We start from the raw sequence: 22,101 nt of genomic DNA on the forward strand, positions 1-22,101 counted from the left end.
GCAAAAATTGTTAGAGACACTGGACTGGAACGTAATTAACATAACACCCTATTGGACGTCAACACACCCGTATTTACTATAAGAAAAACGACACCATCGTCCACAAAACAGTAATCCCTTTTAGGAGAAAGACAAATGCGTGAGTTAGATGGACAATGCAATATCAACAATAGTCAACCATATCATACTATAGGAACCAGGGCTTTAGCCAACCGTGTCATCAATATAGACAATACATTCCAAACTATTTATGATACATTATTGACGCGTATTGCAGAACTGTTTAAAAAATTTCCCTCAACATGCTTGTCCAAATCTAAAGTACTTTTTAATAAATTCCACAGTACAATTAAAACAAAAAAAATCTAATATAGATTTGATTCCTCGTAGTAACTTATTCAGTATTCAAATTGACATTTTCATAAAACAAATTGTCCAACACATCATTATAATTATGTCAATGAACTTAAACTCTATTTGATTCATTCGATTTTGTCCAGAAAATTAAAGGATGAAAATTCCATTATGAACGATAAACATTCAAACCAATCGATGTCAACAGCCTTGAAAAATACGCATTGATTTTCCGACTCTGTTTGACAGGATCTTCAGTTACACTTTTCTCCGTCTATGTTAGTAAGCAGCACAGATTAGCATGGGAAAAATAATTGCATTATTTGAAGATATATCAGTTGTCGAGATGCGCAACTGGTTTTGTATAAATGGTACTATAAATGCTACAAAGACATGTATCACCTAGTAGTGTTAATTGTTAATGATCCCTTGTTTTACACGATATTGCATAAACAAAATGATTTATAATATTTTATCATGAAAGCAAAGTACTATGAAAGTTTTAGTCTATAATAAAAAGCATACGATGTTATTTGTATACCTTACATTCATGATGATGCATATTTTCAAGCATATTAAATGGGCACTATCTGTCAAATTCATGTTCACCGCGAATTCAAATTCTCATATTTGATTTATAAAAGTAAAATATTTATCAAAATTATAAAAAGTAGTATATATATTTGTTTAGGTGCCAGCTGAAGGACGCCTCCGGGTGCGGGAATTTCGCGCTGCATTGAAGACCTGTTGGTGACCTTCTGCTGTTGTCTCTTTGACACATTTCCCATTTCCATTCTCAATTTTATAAAATAAACAATTTACATGGCATGGGCTCAAAAATACGTAGCTTCGTTTCGTGTGTATTTTAGTCTAGACGCCATATAATTAACTATCGAATTGACCTCCGAAACCCCCGATGGTCATATAAGCGATATAAACATAAATATAGATATAAATAGATAGGGAATCGTGCAATTGGATTTTTCTTTGTCTGTTTAATTTCATATTATAGATTAAAAATATATGTTAATCATCGTTTTTACATGTATAAGAATGATGTTTTGTGGATCGAATCAGTCAATCAAATGATTAACCTTTGTTTCACTTTCAATGTTGACATTTTTTTCCTGTAAATAACTCAACAAGCACTATTTATGCGTTATCCATCTCTAGCTTAGGAGTTAAATTGAAGTTCACATGAGTACATATTCAATGAGGTCGGATTATTGACTTCCAAGTGAATAATTCATCATAAATGTTTCTTAGCTTATTTTGACAAAATTGAACCATACGGCTGCTAAAAGCGAATCGTTATTTCACTTTCATTAATGATTGAACAAAAAAAATCATATTGTAGATTTTTTGAATATCTCGTAGCTAGTGCCCCTTTAAGGCAACTTGCTAACTTTTTTAGAAATAAATATAGAAAATAAAAATAAAAAGATAAAGTATTCACATATGTGATAACGATATTGACAGCTATTATTAGTAAAATCATCCAAATTGTCAACAGTTATTTTGACAGACGTAAGTTAATCCAAAAAAGAAATGTAAGAAAAATTCAAAAAGGAGATATCCATTTAAAATGCCAACATTAAACTATATTAACCAACGGACCGAATGTAAAACAACTGTCTCATTCCTGACTAGGTAAGAACATTCTCCGAAGAAAAATGGTTGGTTTGAAGCCAGCTTTACATCCCACTTATATGAAATTTGTTCATAGTTAAATACGATATATTCCGATATAGTGGACTCATTAATATTTTAGACAGGACAGGGAATCAGGGGAATTCAGTCATCAATAAGTGTACTATTTAACGAGACAAATCGTTTTAACTTTTCAATAAATCTCGAAATCTAATTGAAAAAACCTTTCATATAATAATATAAATCTTTGAAAATCATCAGAATCATGCATAATTTAGGTATGGTAGAACTAATGTTCTTTGCAGGTTCAATTGTATGTCCCGTGTAAATCTTATGGTTATTTTCACATATCGATAAAGGTAATTTTCAAAAATGACATGTAAGTAAAGTGCTAACAATCCAAAACCTCAGTGCCGCAGGAAGAAGATTATGAAGTGAAATCGATAAAACTCAATTATTTGTTGAAACTTCATACAGTGACATCTCTTTCGTTTATTTGAAAACGAAACAAAATGTGTTTATTAAACAAAGTGTATATTATTTTAAATGTATCACTTTCTCTTTCTTTCGCAGCAGTAGGTACCAACCGAAAAAGATTTGAAAAGCAGACAAATAAAAGAATTATTTCGAGTAATACGACATTATCGATAGATGTCATACCATCGTCGGTTGAATGTGCTTGCGTGTGCTCTATGGTACAACAGTGTTGTTCTACAAGCTACGAAACGGCATCTGGACATTGCATTTTAGATACACGGTCTACACCAAAAACAGAGACAACAGACAATTCAAACGTTATGACAAAGACTCCAGGTATTTCAAGACTTTTTTAAACTTTTAACATTTTAGGGATGTTTGCTTCTCTTGGTTTTTGACTTGATATTTGGAATTCTCTGATTTTACCCATGTAGCTCTATTAAAAAATGAGCACGCTAATCTGTATTTTTTCAAAAGTCAAATACATATATATAGTTTTAAAATTCATTTTTGAAAATTTTATAAAATCCTCGTTAATTTATCATAGTTTTTGAAAGAAAAAAGTTTAAAATGCGTAATGTAAAAAATAAATTTTATACATTAGAGAGAATAACATCAAACCAAATTTTAATTGCTTATTTTTCATTCTCAAAATCAAGGACTTGGACTGCGGACCTTTTTTTTCTACTTTTTCGGTTCTGTTATTTAATTTCCCCAAAAAATCTCTAACGCTTATATCTCAAAAAAAAGGACATGGGTCCTTAATATTTTCTGATTTTTTATGTTCCGTTATTTATATACTATTAATCTATTATAGTCTCAATAAAAAGCTTGTTATTTTGAATCCTGTACAATTATATCAGCAAAAGATAATCCTAATAATGTTTGCCACGTTTATATGTTTTGTTTTATCTTTAAATTCTAAAAGGAACTTTTAAGCAAGCGCTTATCTTGCTATCTTATCATGAAAATGAATGTTATTTAAAACTGTTATTGGTTACACTTCTGTAAATATAGACAATGCAGTTTCCCATAGAAAAGCCTTTTACGGCTGAAACTGTTCTACTTTAACTATGAAGTTTTCTACAAAATTATACCCTAGAATGGAAAGTTTATATGTACTACTATTTTTTCAACGGTCAAAACATAGGGCTGTGCGGCATAATTTCAACATTTATATGCCTCGAATTTCTAAGAGTTCAAACTTATAATAAAATTCTGTTTTAAGAACCCCGTTGATTTAGGGGTTCCTCGGAATTTAATTTTGCCGCTATGCAAGTATTTTAATACAGGTAACATTCTCAATGTGTTTCTCTGCGAAATATAGCATCAGAATCATATTTAGGATCCAGAAGACAAACAAAACAAAATATCTATGAGTACTTAATTTTTCCCCAAAAGAGGCGGAGTTAGTGAAACATCTGTATTTACAAAGTGCAACCGATAAGAGTTGGTTATACTAAGCTTTAAATCTTTGCTGTCTCTCCGTCAATTCTTTTTTTATTTTTTTTTTGCCATGATTTTTTCAGTCTCTCATCGACTTTGGTATATTTTGTCCTTTTTATAGATCCAAGCAACCTTCAACCAAGAGACTGTAGTGACATCCCATCTTGCTCAAAGAGTGGATTTTTTAAAATATACCCGGATGTAACTAACACGATAGATGTATACTGTGATATGGATACTGATGGCGGTGGATGGACGGTACATTTATATCTATCGAATTTTGAATAATCGTATGGTGTTAAATCAGCTATCAATTTGATTGAAAAACAGATCACGTGTCAACGCTTCGCTTACAAAACTCTGCCAGACAATTTGTTCTGATAATAATATTTACTGTATCACATAAGCAAATAAATTATTAGCCTTCAAATGTTTGAAAGAGTGTATCATAAGGACAAACCTAGAGGATGTAATAAAGCCTGTAGTTCGTGGCAAGGTCAGATACTTTAAAGCAAAGCGTGGGCACAAATTATGTATTTTATTCAGATTGGTCATATATGAGACAATCGTCGCAACTCGGCAGATTCCGTACCTCATCAGAAGGAGAGTAGCGGAGTCAACCGAGGATTGCCGATTGTATATGAGAGTCACTACCATTGCATTTGATAACATCAACGGTACAAGATGCGGAAATCGACAAGTAATGTCTCATTGGTGATGCTCCGTGACAAAATATTAATCCAACACGTGTTAAAAAAGAGCTTATAAACCAAAAAGGTCAAATAGTCATGCCAACGCCGGACAAGAAATGAGATCTTTGTATAAGGGAGATGTTTTCACTAATTTAAGATGATTGCCAAAATTAAGTAACACTAAAAGAGAAAGTTTTTTTTTTAAATCAGGCCAAATACTACTAGAAACAGTTGTGATATTACTATATATATAAAAATTTCACATAGAAATAGTTTTGATATTACTATAAATATAAAATAACTTCCTTTTGGCACCTCGCATTAAACATGACGAAGTATTCACTGCTTGATAATCCATAATTGGTGTAGCAATTTCAGATTTGTCAAATTTTCAATAATTTTGAACATTTTTCAGTATAATTTCATGATCAATAATTTTTTTTCTATCTACGGATTCAAAATTATGTCCTGATTTTGGCGTCAAAAATGTACTTTTATGGAGAGATTTATTTTAACAAAGAAATAAGACTTTTGAAATATATCCATTTAAGAACCTAATTATGGCCATTTTGAAATTTTATGATAGTGTTGAAATTCAGGGCCATATTTAACTATAATTGATATGAAATCAGTATGTTCTTGCCAGTAGCAATGCATTTTTGATTCAGCAAATGCTATTTGCATGCGTAACGGATGAAACAAATTTCAACGTTACGATTATTCAATCTTCGCTAGCCAAGGGTAACGGTCCACTTCCCTCCTCTCTAACCCTTGGCAGATTAAGCCAACATTTGCGATAACAATGTTGCGCCATCTATCGTAATATTTTACAATCTTATTGTGTATCATTTATACGTAAACTCATTCATATAAATACTATTCTGATGATTTCAATTTTTCCCTAGGTTCTGTCCATAGACCTATCTTAGTATAATATTAGGACCCACATACGGCATTTATATATTTTTGAGTGAGTTAAAATCAATGTGCCACAGTTTTATACTTCACAGAGTTCAAAAGCAAATCTCGTGCATCTTTTATATAAATACGGAGTACGTGAATGTTTTCAATACGGATCACAGGCGCTAGGGTATTGTACCCCCTCCCTCTCCCCCTTTTTTTTTTTTTTTTTTTTTTTTTTTTTTAAGACACTAAGCACAAAGCTACGTCATGTCCATGTACAAAGAGCGTTTAGATAAGCAGGCTCTTTGTATCTTTTATGACTTTTTTATAGGCTTTAACTTAAAATGTATTTCAATTTCCAAAATGTTATCATCAGGAATACCTCGAACGGTTATTATTGAGGTGTTTTGTGCTTTAATTGTAGTCCTTTTTGTTTTATTCACTCATTAATATATATTTTAAGATCGTACAGCGACGCGTCGACAGTTCTGTTGATTTCTACAGATACTGGAGTGACTACAGGAACGGTTTTGGAAGTGTTTCTGGAAACCACTGGCTTGGTGAGTATCATTATTGAAAGATTAGGGAAATAAAACAGAGGTGGCATAAACCAAAGGGATATTTGAAAGACTTTTTTTTATTTTTTAAATATATCAGGGGAATATAGATACATGTATAAGCCATATGGACAAAACCATTTACAAGCACTAAAGAACAAACAAACAATGAAATTATCTGTATTATCACAACTTTAACAATACATATTTTCTAAACGAAATTTGTTAATTAGAAAAAATCAAAAGAAATAAGTATTGGTTTTTGAAACTATGATTAACTCGCAACTTACGTCGATCGTTGTTTATGATTGCCGAATCTACTTTTTCTTATAAATTATCTTATATAAAAATAAGGAGATGTGGTATGATTGCCAATGAGACAACTGTCCAACAAAGTTCAAATAGCATAATAGTATTAATGAAAGTACTAGTAGATGTAAGTAATTATAGGCAACTGTACGGCCTTCAATAATGAGAAAACCCCATACCGTGTAGTCGTATATAAAATTCCCCGACAGGAAAAGCACGAAATAATTTAATAGAATAATCTAACGAACCATTTTATAAAAAAAACAATTTTCGAAAGACACATATGACAGAGATAAACCATGACAGGCACATACAGAACGTTGCGGGGTTAAACTTGTTTATGAGGGTTCAGTCCTCCCTCTAACCTGGAACATTGATGTGACAGCTTATCGTACAACATAAGAATAAAATATAGAAAATGAAATGAAAAGGGCTTAACTTATTAGATCTATACAGAGCATAAAAACATCTAGCAAAAACACAAACCGGCCGTAGAAAGGTATTTAAGTATCCCTAGCAATAAAAAGACACAAAGTACAGTACCACCAGTCACTGACAGCTACATGTAGTTCAAAGCCAATAACAACTATTAAAAACAATCCTGTATCTAAGACATAAATTTCTATCAATACACAATAGACCGTTGGTTTTCCCGTTTGAATGGTTTTACTTGTAATTTTATTTTACACTTGTAATTTTGAAGCCCTTTATAGCTTTTTGTTCGGTGTGAGCCAATGCTCCGTGTTGAAGGCCGTACATTGACCTATAGTGGTTTACTTTTATAAATTTGTTATTTGGACGGAGAGTTGTCTCATTGGCACTCACACCACATCTTCCTATATCTACACCCAACATCCAAGACGTCATTAACAGTAAGAGAAAAATATGACCTAGTGCAATGCCAAAATATAGGTAACGCCACTTAGATTGTAATACCGTGAAAGTACAAATGTGTATAAATAAAGGCAACAATAGTATACCGCTGTTCAAAAGTCATAAATCGTTTGAGAGAAAAAAAACAAATCCGGGTTACAAACTAAGACCGAGGGAAACGCAACAACTATAGGGGGAAATAAGGAACATCAGAAACACTGAGGTGCAACAATAACACCAACATACATAGAAACGGACTATTTGATAACATCTGCCATATTCCTGACATGGTACAGAACATTTGAAGAAAACATGGTGGTATGAACCTGGTCTTATGTCTAGCCAAACCTCCCGCTTATATGGCAATGTTAAAAATACCGCTAATATGATAGCAGTACGTTACAAGAATATAGTACAATTAAACGCAAGAATGCCTAGGAAAGAGAAATACATAAATAAATAATATAAAATAGTACATTACAACGGACAAACTTCCATTAATTTACGACAGTACACAAGTACACCACAATAGAATTATGAACTGTGTGTCACACGAATATATCAATGCCACACAAAGTGACGTCACAGGTAAACTTTAAGAAATAGAATATACAATTGGAGATGTTTTTTTAAAAGATTACCCGGATCGTTTATTAATTTCAGGGCTCGGTAAACAACATCACCGTAAAATTAAGGATGTGCTATTTCGATAAAAAAAAAAATATTCAACAGCAATACTTGTAAACCAAATTTATGATTCTATGGACGATTTTAGTAAAGGTTTGAAGTTATTTGTAGAAATGAAATTCCTTGACAAAATGATTTGCCATTAAAAACAAGATAACACATTGAAATTCAAAAAGTCACTACATGCGCGGATATAGCAAACGAATTGGGATATATAAAAAAATATATAAAAAAAAAAATATATAACAATAGGGAAAGAAAAGTCTTCCCTTTTGTCGTTAATATTTGTGTATAGTTTCTGGCGTAAAACTGAAACAAGAAAAGACAGTCACTTTTGTTAATTTTTGATATATTTAAAGTTAGTTCATTTGAGTAAATGTGGACAGCATATTTAGAGAATTCTTGTTTATTTAACGAAAATGTTTCATTAAAATAACGATTAATGTTGTTAAATTTATCAATAAGATGGAATTCAGACAGATCCTAATGAGTTTGGCCATAACAGAATAAGTCTGCTATGACAGGGACACAATTGGTGCCAATAGGAATACCTAAAACTGTCGAAAAACTATCGAAAGTCCCATCAAAAGCATGTAATTTATTTAAAACATCTAATGAATGGTCTACATTCCCAAAAAAAATTGTGAATTCCACTATTTTCATATGTCTTTTTACAAAATATATTGTTACATATAATCAAATACGTTCCTTTATGGGTTTTGTTTAGTACAAAAAAAAAGAAAAGAAATTTTAACCGAATGTCTCTCGACTAAAAATATTATTTCTAATTTCAGATTTTTTTTATAATCAAAGCCATGATTTCATCAGTAGAAATTTTATTTCAAATTTCAGAAATTTCAGAATCCTATGCATTTTGTGTAATCTTTAAAAAAGAAACACCAAAGCGTGTGATTAATAACCTAAATAAAAGAAAATTAGCCAAAGACGCATCGTTATCACGACAATGTAGGCATGAACATTAGGATTAGCAAAAATCCTTTAGATTCTGAAAAAGCGAATAGAACCAAAAATAAAGAACGGCATCTTTCTTGATTTGATGTAGTCTGGTTAATTTAGGCGACGAATTTGTAAATGTGAACATTGTTTTCAAATCCTAATATAAACTGTAATGTTTTATTATTATTTTCACAACAAAATATTGTTTATACTTATTTAATTATCCTTATAATTCCTTTTTCAGGTAACGACAATTTACATATTTTAACCACATCAAGAAACTATGTCGTGAGATTTGAAGTGCAAGATTTCAATAACAATACTGCTTACGCAGAATATCAATCATTTAAAGTCGACAATGAAGCTTCACAATACAGGGTTACATTTTCTGGATACACGGGCACTGCTGGTAAGTCAACGAAGCTTCACAATACAGGGTTACATTTTCTGGATACACGGGCACTGCTGGTAAGTCAACGAAGCTTCACAATATAGGGTTACATTTTCTGGATACACGGGCACTGCTGGTAAGTCAACGAAGCTTCACAATACAGGGTTACATTTTCTGGATACACGGGCACTGCTGGTAAGTCAACGAAGCTTCACAATATAGGGTTACATTTTCTGGATACACGGGCACTGCTGGTAAGTCAACGAAGCTTCACAATATAGGGTTACATTTTCTGGATACACGGGCACTGCTGGTAAGTCAACGAAGCTTCACAATACAGGGTTACATTTTCTGGATACACAGGCTCTGCTGGTAGGTGTTAGTTACTTAGTAATATACACATGGAAAAAAGTATTGCAACACCAAATTGAAATTGAAATTAAAAAAACACTCTTTATTTTTTTGTGATATATTTTGGTTAAATAGAACTAGTTAAACATTATTTAAGTATCACCTGAGTTTAATAAATAAATATCGACTCGATAAGTTCTTATCTGCACTTGCAGCTACTGTACTCGTAAACAATAAAACAGATGTTTTTATTCTCATTGTTTTCGACACTTTAAACACCAAGTTTATAAAGTAATGTGATTGACGCCTTGTAATGGGTCCTCGACAACTCTTAACTACAGCAAGATGGCAGATTATCAGCCTGAGAGAAGCAGGGATGTCTCTGTAACAACTGCACGTATTGTTGGTCATCACCATTTCACTATAAGTCGTTTTGAGAATAAAAATCAGGCAATAAACGATGTTAAAGACCTTCCGAGATAAAGAAGACCCCCCTATACCATTTGCTAGGGGAAATCAAGTATAATGAAGGTTGGTCAGAAGGAAACCCATTGCATACAATACAATCCTAAAAAGAGAGTGGTGGGCATACAGGAGCCTTTTAACAAGAACTGTTCGAGATCGACTCATCGCTACTGGTTATTGTCCGATAAGACCATTTCGGAGACCTTTGCTTGCGAACAGACACACAGTTTTCCGTATCTTATGTAGTGCAGAGCTCGCCAAAGTTGAAAATTAGCATCGTGGAGGAATATCCATTGTTCCAATGGAATTCGGTTCATCTTGCTTGGCCCGATCGTACCCCGGATTTGAACCATATCGAGCATATATGGGACACTTTTGGGCGGAAAGTGCCCGAAAGGACACCCCAATTCAAACACATCATGAAATAAACAATGCCCTTCATCAGAAATGGTTGCTGCTACCTTAGCAACAAATTAGTCGATTTATGTCAGGAATCAGAAGACGTTATGATGCGGTTATCCGTTTGAATGGAGGCCGCGCACAAAGTACTAATTCTTTGGCGTATAAAGATCACCCATGATGTGAACAGTCATCTGAAGATTAATTTTGTCTGACATTGTAAAGTTCGACTACAGTAAAAGTTGTGAAATGTATTTTTATGTACAAAAAACACTTCATTTTGTTATTAAAATTGTGGTTATATAAATCTTTTTTTTTTCAAACATTTTTTGTTCGTTTAAATGCCAATGTTATTATAAACTATGTTTTAATAATATTATACAAATATTTTATTATATTTCATCCAAAAAAAGAGGCTGATTTTTCAAGTTTTAAAAAATCAAGGTGTTGCAATACTTTTTTCCATGTGTATAGTTAAAATGGTCTGATGGAAATGATCAAATCCCTAGATTGGTATGTTTCCAATCGTAAACATTCCATTTCAAGGCCATAGATCCCATGACCCAGAAGTGGATGCATATAGAACATATATCTCTGCGTTAAAACAAATATTTCAGAGCTTGCGTTTCATGTCTTGATTCCTTCAAAATAGTTGGTTACTGCTTACAATGAAGTTTTTTTTTAAACGAGGGTTCCTGTTGGTAAAATTGAAGTTTTCCATTAAAACGTTTAATGGACGTCATCATGATCTGGTTGACTGTTATAATTTATTTGCATCACAGACCACTGATTGTATTTCTTGTCGGAACCACAATCCCGTTCTCGGTTCCTCAAATATGCCTTCTCCGATAGTAACTAATCTCTGAAGTGTAACATGTCATGAGTAAAGATTGATCTGCTCATATTCCTTAGCGCCTGAATCTTCCCGGCTTTTTTGTTGGGGTTCGTGTTTTTCATTTCATAGTCTTTCATGCGGTGTGTTTTTATCTTTGGTTTATTATTTTATTTGTCGTTTTTCGTTTATTTTAAATCTTTGTGGAGGTAACTTTTCAACTAATGGGTTTTTATTCTATGTTAGAAAATCTCGACTGTTTAATTTAATACAAATTTTTCAATAGTTTAATTCTTTTTTTTACATAAAGTATTTATAAAAAGAAAAATATATGATGTATGATAACAAACGCGACAACTATCCACCAGAGACCAAACATCAAGGATGTGGAAAAATATAGGTCACCGAATCACCTTCAACAATGAGCAAAACTCACACCGTAAAATATGCTTTAAAACCACAGGCATAACAAAACAGTTCAAAAGAGGCAACCAACGTAAGATTTATGATAAAAGCAATTAAACGAAACCAAATACAGCAGACCGCTACAAAAAACAACTACTAAATTTAGACTCCTGAAATTAGATGCAATCAGAATATTTGGCTGGTTTAAACCTGTTTTTGTGAGTGCTAGGTGTCCTCATCCTAAAAGAGAGGCGTAAAATACCAAACGGATACTCAAACACATTAGTCGAAAACAAAGGTTACAGGTAGTTTCTTTGCAACCGTTATTAAAATTGATGTTCAAATACAATGTCGACAGTATTTTACGAAAACATGGCTATATTTTGCATATTATATTAAAGAGAGGCGAAAGATACCAACAAAATATTCAAACTCATAAGTCGAAAAATAAACTGACAACGTCATGGCCAAAAAAGAAAGAGACAAACAATTGTACACAAACCACAACATAGTAAACTAAAAAAACTGAGCAACATGAACCCTAACAATAAACCAGGTGTAATTTCAGGCGCTCTGGAAGAGTTACCTGATCCTGCTCCTCGTCTGGCATTTGAAATGAAGAAAAAAGTTGTAAACTTTGATCAGCTTACAATTGTTCAATGTATATTTATTTCACACACCTGTACCTTTTAAATTATGTTTACTTTAAATTTTGCCCCAAAGCTGATAGAGAATATGTCTGTGTGCTATGTTATTATGAAGAAAGAATACATGTTTTCATTGTTAATCGAGCAATCAATAACTGGACAATTAATTTCACGAAGTACAATGACGATCATTTTTAAAATATTATTTATGAGTTCAATACACATGATATCAAATGTATTTAAATTGAAAAAAGTAGTCCGATTAACCGGTAAACGTTTTGGCACCTTCTGAAGGTTAATATGCGGAAAACACTAGTTTTAGTTGTTAGTCATGTGTTCACAATATAACTGTAGGTCATGTGTTTGTGATTTAAATAAACTCATGATATAGACCAGGATTTAAATTTTGTAAGCCAGACACACGTTTCGTCTACAAAAAACTCATAAGTGACGCTCAAATAAAAAAATTTAAAAGGCACTGTCGGAAAGATATATATTCGTGATTAAGCTGTACGTCATGTGTTTGTGATTTAGAAGTACGTCATGTGTTTGTGGTTGTGTTTTTTTAAGGTAATGGATTTGAAAGTAATAATGGAATGAAATTTACTACAAGAGATCGTGACAACGACCTTCACCCGTATCATTGTGGGCAGGGACAGCAAGGTGCTTGGTGGTACAACGTATGCTCACAATCTAACTTAAATGGCATTTACAAACCAGAAGGAACCACTGTTGCCAAGATGATATATTGGAAAACATGGAGAGAAACTGCATTGAAAGCTACCGAAATAAAAATAAGACCTATCAATTAAAGGATCTGGAAACCTTTTGCCTAATTTTAGTCTGCATGAACGTTGTGGCATATATTCAATGAAGAAATTGTGTTGCCTCATGAATATTTTTAAGTGTATTTTTTAAATTAACTATTACAAGTCAAGGCAAAATCAGAGTAACTTATTGATATAATGAATGGAAGGATGCTATATTTTAGTTTCTATTAGAATTATAATCATAAATGGTTGTGAATAAAAGTTTTAAAAGTTATAACACTGGCTGTATTAATATGAAAATCATAAGCGTAAACCATACAACAAGAAGAAGATATGTCATCCCTTATGCTTTATTTGTTTCTACTTCATGGCACTTCCTGGAGTAAAATTAAGTTGTTTAAGGTTTTTTCTTTTTTTTGTTTTTTTTTTCTTTCCTCTCCATTATCCTTTATCAATTCAAAATATGGATATTATCGCTGCGGTGTTTTGTTGTTATTCCAAGCAGTACTTTTCGCTAATTTTAATGTTTTCTCAGCTTACTTGTCTTTTCTGACTTCATTTACATCGACAGTTTTCAACCATAATTAGAGAGATAACTCTTTTATAACTCCTTTAGCGTTATTGTTCCCGATGTATAAAAAACGTGTGAACTATTTTACTGCACACATCTTTTGTTTATAAAAACCATTCGTTATATACGCTCGATACCATTGCAAATAATATCAATTAGTGTATTACAATTGTGGTACTTAGTCTGATGCGTCTAAGTTTGTTTCTGGATTAATCTTTGTCAGGAATGGTCAAACATAACAATTTGGAAGCCGAGGATGTAAAAAAACCGAAGAAACAATAAGAGCTTTATGACAAAAAGGATACAGATAATGAAAACAACATGCTTTATGCGTTCGAAGCGCTTTTTTTTATTCACCTTCATCAGGAATGCTCAAATCCAAATAGCTGAAAGCCAATGTTGTACAAAAACCTAAACAGTTAAAGAGCCTTATGGCTAAAAAGAATCTAAAAAATAGCCAAATCCATTTAAGGTCAACATTGTCTATGTGAATTGAAACCTGAGTTTCTTTGTAATTTCAAACATAAATTACTTTAATTTGATTACAGTTCCTGTTTATATCTTTTTTGTCTCATAACCAGCTCCATTTATGACGGTATTTTATTATTGCTTTATTTATATGCAAAAACTAAGCAGCAATTGGTATCACTTGGTTTTTTCTGGGAAAGAAAAGGGTTCACAAAAACTTGCTTGGGTAAAGAGGATGTTCAGTTAAAATTTTGATGGTATCCTATACGTTTTTAAACGAAATCATCAAACCTCAAAAAAAAAATTCATCGACTGTATTGAAAATAAAATTCTTTCAATACGACTTTTTACAGTGACTTTAACATTTAAACAGACTGAATATAACACTGCCCACATAACAGTTTTGTGTTTTATTTGTTTCACTTAACAGTTATATGCATGTGCTAGGGACCTCCGTATCGCAAAACAGTTATAAAATCAAATGGTATAAACATTTTAAGGCTAATAATTTGTACATAACAAATTTCACCTGCAGTTGTAACTTATTGACTGGAGTACATGTACTTTATCTTGCAACAATTTCCTTAAGGGTTGTAAGAAAGCTTTGCTTTTTCGTAAATAATCACCTATCATATGTGTTAACGACAACCTTAATCAATCAACAACAAAATCATAAAATTACTTGTAATATTTCAGTATAAAACCGAATTCTTTTATCTGTTTTAGTTATAAAAAAAACATGAACAAGAACGTTTCAGTTATTTTGTTTATGCCTTTTGTGCGGGGTGATGTATATTCAACAATCATTTTAATGCAGCTTACTGCATTTTCTTTGAATGTGTTCATAATACATACTGTACATTAATCTACTGTAAGAGAAATGGAACGTAGGGTCGCTTTAGTTTGTTGGATATAAATTTGTCAAGCAATGACGACATTTTCTAGAATTACATATTTTTATTTCAGTTCATCTGTTATTCAGTATTATTTGTACGCTAAAATTTCAAAGTCGTTAAGGCTGCTCGCTCCTCTGTTTCAAAATAACAAGCTTTTTAAAAGACTGTGAATGAATTCAACATTTATAAATAAAGAAACTTAATACAAGACAATAACAAAGATATGTGTCCTTGTTATTTAGATATAATCAATTGCAAATTTGGCGGGAAATAATTCTCACTAGATAGTTTATACAGTTTACATTGGCACTTTTATTCTGTAATAAACTGTGAAATGATTACAGAATTTTGTAAAAAATATTAAGGATGGCTATCTAAACTATATGTCATAAAAAATTATTAAAAGAAAAGTATGGTTAAGCGTACAAAAGTTGTATAGATATAATGTGGATAAATCTAGAGGATTCAAATATCTATATTTTCTACCAATTTACATCCGTTTTTTTTAATTTAAATATAATTCTAATAATCCATACCGTAGGTACAGAAAAAAGACATTTTCCAAGGTAAAACAATAATGCTCTTCCATGGATCGTTTTACAACAGTACAGCTTTTATATTGGATAATCTCTTTCAATAACTATCATATCATCTATACTGCTAAAATCACAACGTCCAATTTGTTAGCCGACATGACGCAAAAACGACGAATCAGAGAATTCAATGTTATATAAAACTTAAATAGGACAATGGTGTTGATTACAAATTTTACCATAACAGACACTTTTTTATCCACATAATTGATATCACCAAATATTAACAAGTAACGGGTCGAATCCGATACCGATAACAATAGTATATGTCACATGTAGTTTCCGATTGTAGTTTTTCATAATTCTTCCATCCACTATCTGGAGTACCACTTTTATATTGTAGTAAGAAAACCATGATTGGTTGAAATTGAAAGATTTTAAAAGCAGAGAAAAACAGTGTATGGTAAAAATAGCATGACTTTATTAAATGTCAATAGAGTACTGAAAATCTAGGTTAAAAATAAGGCGTACCCGGGTATTTTATTAAATCACTGCAGGTATTTACCAGTATACAATTATATAATAAAACAATTAGAGTTGTTTCATCTAAATAAAGGCAACAGTAGTATACCGCTGTTCAAAACTCATAAATCCATGGATAAAAAACAAAATCGGGGTAACAAACTTAAACTGAGGGAAACGCATTAAATATAAGAGGAGAACAACGACACAACATTAAAATGTAACACACACAGAAACGGACTAAGCATTATACAAAATCCTATGAGAATAACAAATATAACATCAAAACCAAATACATGAATTTGGGATAGATAAGTACCGTGACACGTTAAGCTATAAATCTTTAGTTTCTCTTTTTTGGTTTTCTTTGCCATGGTTTTCTAGTCTCTCTCTGACATATGAGTTTTGATTCTGTTTTTGGTGTCTTCTATTATTTGTATAGATTCAATTGGTAACCTTCAACTAAGAGACTGCAGTGACCTCCCATCTTGCACGAGGAGCGGAGTATTTGAAATATACCCGGATGTAACTAACAAGATAGATGTATACTGTGATATGGATACTAATGGCGGTGGATGGACGGTACATATAGCTTTAAAACATGCATCAATCTGATTGGACGGTATATTAAGATAAGACAGCTTTAAATCATGCATCAATCTGATTGGACGGTATATTAAGATAAGACAGCTTTAAATCATGCATCAATCTGATTGCAAAACAGATCCTGAGACAACGCATCGCTTTCAAGGATTTGACTTCCCTCCATCTTACTTTATGTACTTGTAATTACTGTATCACATCAGCCAATGAAATGTCAGCTTTTGACTTTGGAGCCTTTTGAAGGCATGTATCATAACATAACTTATGATCCAGCAAAGTCTCTAATAGTATAATCGATTTTTTAAGATAGTAGAGCGACGGGTTGACGATTATGTAGATTTCTTCAAATACTGGAATGATTATAAGAATGGTTTCGGAAGTGTTTCCGAAAACCACTGGCATAAATGAAACACAGGTGGAACATATCTAGAGAACAATTGAAGTTCAAAATTCAAGACAAACTTGTTACTCAATTGCTAAACATCAAAGAGAGGCGTAGGATACCATATGGACATTCAAACTCATCGGTTAACTCCTATTAATTGTTGTGAGGGTATATGTTAGCTTCCAAGTGAATTGTCAAAACATAATTAATTTATCAAGCAGTTTATGTAATGTGATTTACACTTTTAACATGTTTAAACGATGTTGTTTGGGGCTTTTTCTACTGGGACAACAACATATTTTAATAAGCAGAAAAGAAAATCAAGTCAACATACAAATTATAGAAAAAGAATGGTAACCATTGAATGTTGAGCTGTTTTGAAACTTTCGCCTTTCATTTACAAAGTCTTAATTTCATGATGGACGTAAATATTTAGATTGAATTCCGAAAAGGCGAATAAAACGATAAATTAAAGAAACAACACCGTCTTACTTACATTGATGTCTCCTTTTTCATTTTATTATCCTTATACTCTCTTTTTCAGGTAACGACAACTTAAAAACTTAAAACTTAAAAATCTTTTAAACACATCAAGAATCTATGTCATGAGATTTGAAGTGCATGATTTCAAAAACAACACTGCTTACGCAGAATATAAATTATTCAAAGTCAACAACGAAGCTTCACAATACAGGGTTACATTTTCTGGATTCACAGGAAATGTCCGTAAGTGTTAGTTATTTAGTAATAGTTAAAAAGATGGAAACGATCACATCGTCTAATTTTCATATTTCCCAAACGTAAACATTATATTTCAAAGTCGCAACATCCCATGACTAGATACGCATGTATATGGAACATTTATCTTCAAGTTTGAAAACTATTTCAGAGCTTGTTTTCCTGTTTTATTAACCAGTTAACCTGTATTAAAGTTGAAGTTCAAAGGCACTATCTGCAGAAGTTTACAAATGCATGACGATATGATCCTCTTTGTATATCTGAGTGGATATTTATCTTGACATTCTGCAAGTTGCTGGTTGACCAGAGTTTAAAATAATTTTGCATTTCAAAGATTTTTAATCATGATATCGTTTGAAATATGAAAACCAATTGGTGTAGATGCGTAACAATACTAAATTATATGTAATTAAAGTATTTGCCGGGGACACTATACATATTTATACTCTTATTAAACTGGTTATACACGGGGATAATTTCGAACGCCATGGACAGTAGGTAACTACTCATGTATTGGAATTCATTAGATTGATTTAAAACTTTTATTCAGACTCAAGCACGCGCGTAAAAAATATCAAGAACATCGTTTAAACTAAAAGCAAATATTATTGTAACATCATAAACATCTATTAATTAAGTAAGAATTATAGCAAAGCCAGCAAATAAACAGAATAATTCACATGGAGTCTTAAAAATGACTGGCAAAAATATAGATTTTTTTTTTAAATACAAGTTTTTATGATCGCTTTAAATAAAAACAATTTTTTGACATAGAAATCTTATTTATTGCTTATCTACTATTTTGATTTTAGTTTTTAAAATGAAAATATTTCACAAGGTCACGTTTTTCTCTGACTGTTTATGGCGTCTTTATATTAAATCCATTGGATATTGAATGTGCACTGATTGGTAATCTAGTCTTAGATGCATGATTTTTTTTTATTATATTGGCTTTGATCTAGCTGTCAGTAACTGTGAGAACTCTCAGATCTGTACTTAGTGTCTTTTTGTTGTTGTGATGTACAAGTACCCGTCCACGTCCCCTCTATATTTTCGTTAGACGTGTTTCTATTTGTATGCGTCTAACTCCTTTTCAACTGATTTTTTTAAAGTTCGTTCTTATGTTGTTCTGTTACATCAGGTTACGGAAGGGTTGGGATCCCGCTCACATGTTTAACCCCACAGCATTTTGTAGGTATGTGTCTGTCCCAGGTCATGAGACTGTAATTCAGTGGTTTTCGTTTGGTTTTTTGTTACATTTTTGTTTAAGTTGAAATAAAAAGTACATTGATAAAGCCGGTTATTTTATCGCGTAAACTATTTAACATTAGTTATTACGGGGTTTTTACAGGTGACTGTGATGTAAAGGGATTTGCTCATTGTTGAAGGCCGTACGGTAAACAATAAGTATTTCGGTGTCATTTGGTCTCTTGTGGAGAGTTGTTTCATTGGCAATCATACCACATCTTTTTTAAATTACATTATTTAGTTAAAGTTATAAATCCATTCTTAAAAAGAGTAAGTAAAAGTAAACGTGAAATTTGATTCAATTGCTTTAACATGTTGCGTTCCGTGTAAAGATATTTTTGGCTCAAGTATTTTCTAAGGAGAGTGATATATTGTTCCTGATATTTAACATATTTTTTTACATAAGTGACGTTTAAATTATTAATTTAATTTTTCAAGAAATTCAAATTATGAAAATTATTTGCTATCACCATTGTCAAAGTGACCTCTGCATTATGTAGGACATTTACTTATCCAACACTTTGACGCTATTTCGAACCGTTACCATATTTGGTAATTTCTAATTTTTAGCTGACTTAGATAGTGATGTTGGTATACCATAATTTAATTGATTGTTGTATAAGTAAAAATTCTGCTATGAGACCTTTTTTGGAACATAAGTAAGTCATGGTTTTAAAATTATCAAAATTCTTAATATTTGAAGTAAAATATATTTAAACAAGTTAAACTAAACTTAAACACCATGCAACCTTTCTATAAATAAAGTTTTATTAGAATATTGTTGGGTTTGTTTTTTTTTTTTAAATTGGAAATATTTGTTTGCTTTATTGTTATTTTAACTGTTTTGTATTCTTTTTGTTTTTCTTCTTTTTAATAAAAACTTAAATCCTACCCTGTTTTTTACAAACAGAAATGTCATACAAAATCATGGGCATTGTCAACGTCTAGTTCCCCAAAAATGTAAAACTCAAGAACTCAAGATCTAGTCTTTCTTTTGTATCAAGTCTGCCGAATATCAATACATAGCTAACTTCACAACAAACCAAAAAGACTATAACAAATCTATACGGATATTACCGTCATCCTTCTCTTTGATAAAATGTTAACATTCGTCGGGAATGCTATAACGTAAACAGTTGAAAGCCAAGCACTTATACAAACGTAGAATATCTAAGAACTTCATCATCATAAAGGACCTCAAACAGATCCTAATTACATTTTATATCTTCTGGGAAAAAATATCAGAGCCTTTAAACATCAGTTTCTCCTATAGAAGCTCTTCTGACCACTGAACTGATGATATAGCATCTGAAGATAACAGTTCACAGGTTGTGATACCGACCCAGTACTATATATTTAACGAATACAACGCTTTATAAATTACATGCGACCGAAGCGTTTTTCTTCAACAGAAAGAATCAAACCTAAACATATGAAATTAATGGATGTCTAACCTTAGTTTTAGTACAACTGTGATTATTTATGAAATAGCAAACACAATTTCACAACCTTTTCATTTCGAATGTTTAATCATGAAATTACATTGACACGTTGAAAAAGTAAATCTTTAACGAAGTCAGGTTTCCACACTGACATGATATATTATTGATTCAATCATTTAACGTAAAAAGTATAATGACAAAAAAAAAACTATCTCCACGAAAAATTCATAACGGAAAGTCCCTAATCAAATGGCAAAAATCAAAAGCTGAAATACATCAAACAAATGGATAACTACTGTCATATTCCTGACTTGCTACAGGCATTTTCTTACGTAGAAAACGATGGATTAAATCTTGTTCTATAGCTAGTTCTTACTTGTATGACAGTCGCATAAGTTTACTGTTAGTCGAACGTCAATATTATCTAAAACGCTAGTGCTTATATCTAGGATACAGATTGCCTGAGCCACATTTGTATGCCTCTTTCGACATTTTAAAGCTTTAATTCGAGTGGGAGTTTCTCGTCTTCAATAAAAGAGCGACAACTTTGAAACTAGCTATTGTCGATAAACGTACTTGCAATGATCCGTTACATATAATTATGTCACCCGATCGACAATGTCGGGTGACATATTGCTTTTCCTCTGTTTCTTTGTTATGGCACCCTCAACAGAGTCCGCGCGAGTTCTCAGAATTGAACGGACCAATGTTTATGGAACTCAACTATAATGAGGACCCCCATGTGAAGTTCTGCAACTTGCTATGGAATGGTAAAAGATGGCCGCCGTTTCCTTGGAAACTGTAAAAATGCGAAAAAAAATCAAAGTGTTCCAAACTGAAAGAAACTCCACAGGAATGATATCTGACATGTGCTGATTTGCAGTGTGACCTCGGAATTTTCAAAATGGTTGCCGTTACCATGGAAACAGCAAAAATATCAAAAATTCTTACTCTTTCATTTTAAGACCCAATTTAATGACTTTATGAAAATAATACCCAGTATGCCAAGATGTGTAAACAAATTTAGATTTTCCAAAATGGCCGCCGTTGTCATGGAAACTGGGGAAAATTTTACATTGACCCTATGGGAAAATGCATAAAATTTGCATTTTCTTGAAGAGTATTTCACCAAAGTCAATGAAACTGTATGGATATATAACATGACATGTGGCAATGAGATGTCTGCTTTTAGAATTTTTGAATTATCCACTGTAACCGTGGAAACAGCAAAAATGTAAAAAATTGTAAAAAAGATCAAAGTGTTCCAAACTGAAATAAACTTTAAAGAAATGGTGACTGGCATGTGCTTTTTTGCAATTTGACTTTGGAATTTTTTGAAAATGGCAGCCGTTACCATGGAAACAGGAATAATGTCATAAATTTCAAATTCCTCCATACTTAATGGATCTTTACAAAAATGTTAATTTGCATGTGTATATGCGCTCTTTTGACTTTGGAATTTTCAAAATGGCTGCCGTTACCCAGGCAATGGGGGAAGAGTGTCATTTGTTTTTGCTAGCAATTATAAAT

General features: G+C 32.0%; 1 protein-coding gene across 1 annotated transcript; it reads left to right on the top strand.

Moving 5' to 3' along the window:
* Positions 1 to 2,576: 2,576 nt before the first annotated feature.
* On the top strand, positions 2,577 to 13,430 carry LOC143059399 (techylectin-5A-like). The gene is made up of 6 exons (XM_076232887.1): positions 2,577 to 2,817; positions 4,049 to 4,185; positions 5,986 to 6,082; positions 9,150 to 9,314; positions 9,556 to 9,609; positions 12,966 to 13,430. Exons 1-6 carry the CDS (start codon positions 2,697 to 2,699, stop codon positions 13,205 to 13,207), a joined length of 816 nt encoding a protein of 271 aa, XP_076089002.1. The 5' UTR covers positions 2,577 to 2,696; the 3' UTR covers positions 13,208 to 13,430.
* The last annotated feature ends 8,671 nt before the right edge of the window (positions 13,431 to 22,101 follow it).

Source organism: Mytilus galloprovincialis, chromosome 14, assembly GCF_965363235.1.
Source record: "Mytilus galloprovincialis chromosome 14, xbMytGall1.hap1.1, whole genome shotgun sequence".
Classification (NCBI taxonomy): Eukaryota; Metazoa; Mollusca; class Bivalvia; order Mytilida; family Mytilidae; genus Mytilus; species Mytilus galloprovincialis.

Bases quoted from the DNA above. Each gene is read 5' to 3' on its own strand.
- LOC143059399 (XM_076232887.1), top strand. From the start codon at position 2,697: ATGGTACAACAGTGTTGTTCTACAAGCTACGAAACGGCATCTGGACAT. The intron at 2,818-4,048 runs GTATTTCAAGAC...TCCTTTTTATAG, and splicing joins CGTTATGACAAAGACTCCAG to ATCCAAGCAACCTTCAACCA. The intron at 4,186-5,985 runs GTACATTTATAT...ATATATTTTAAG, and splicing joins CTGATGGCGGTGGATGGACG to ATCGTACAGCGACGCGTCGA.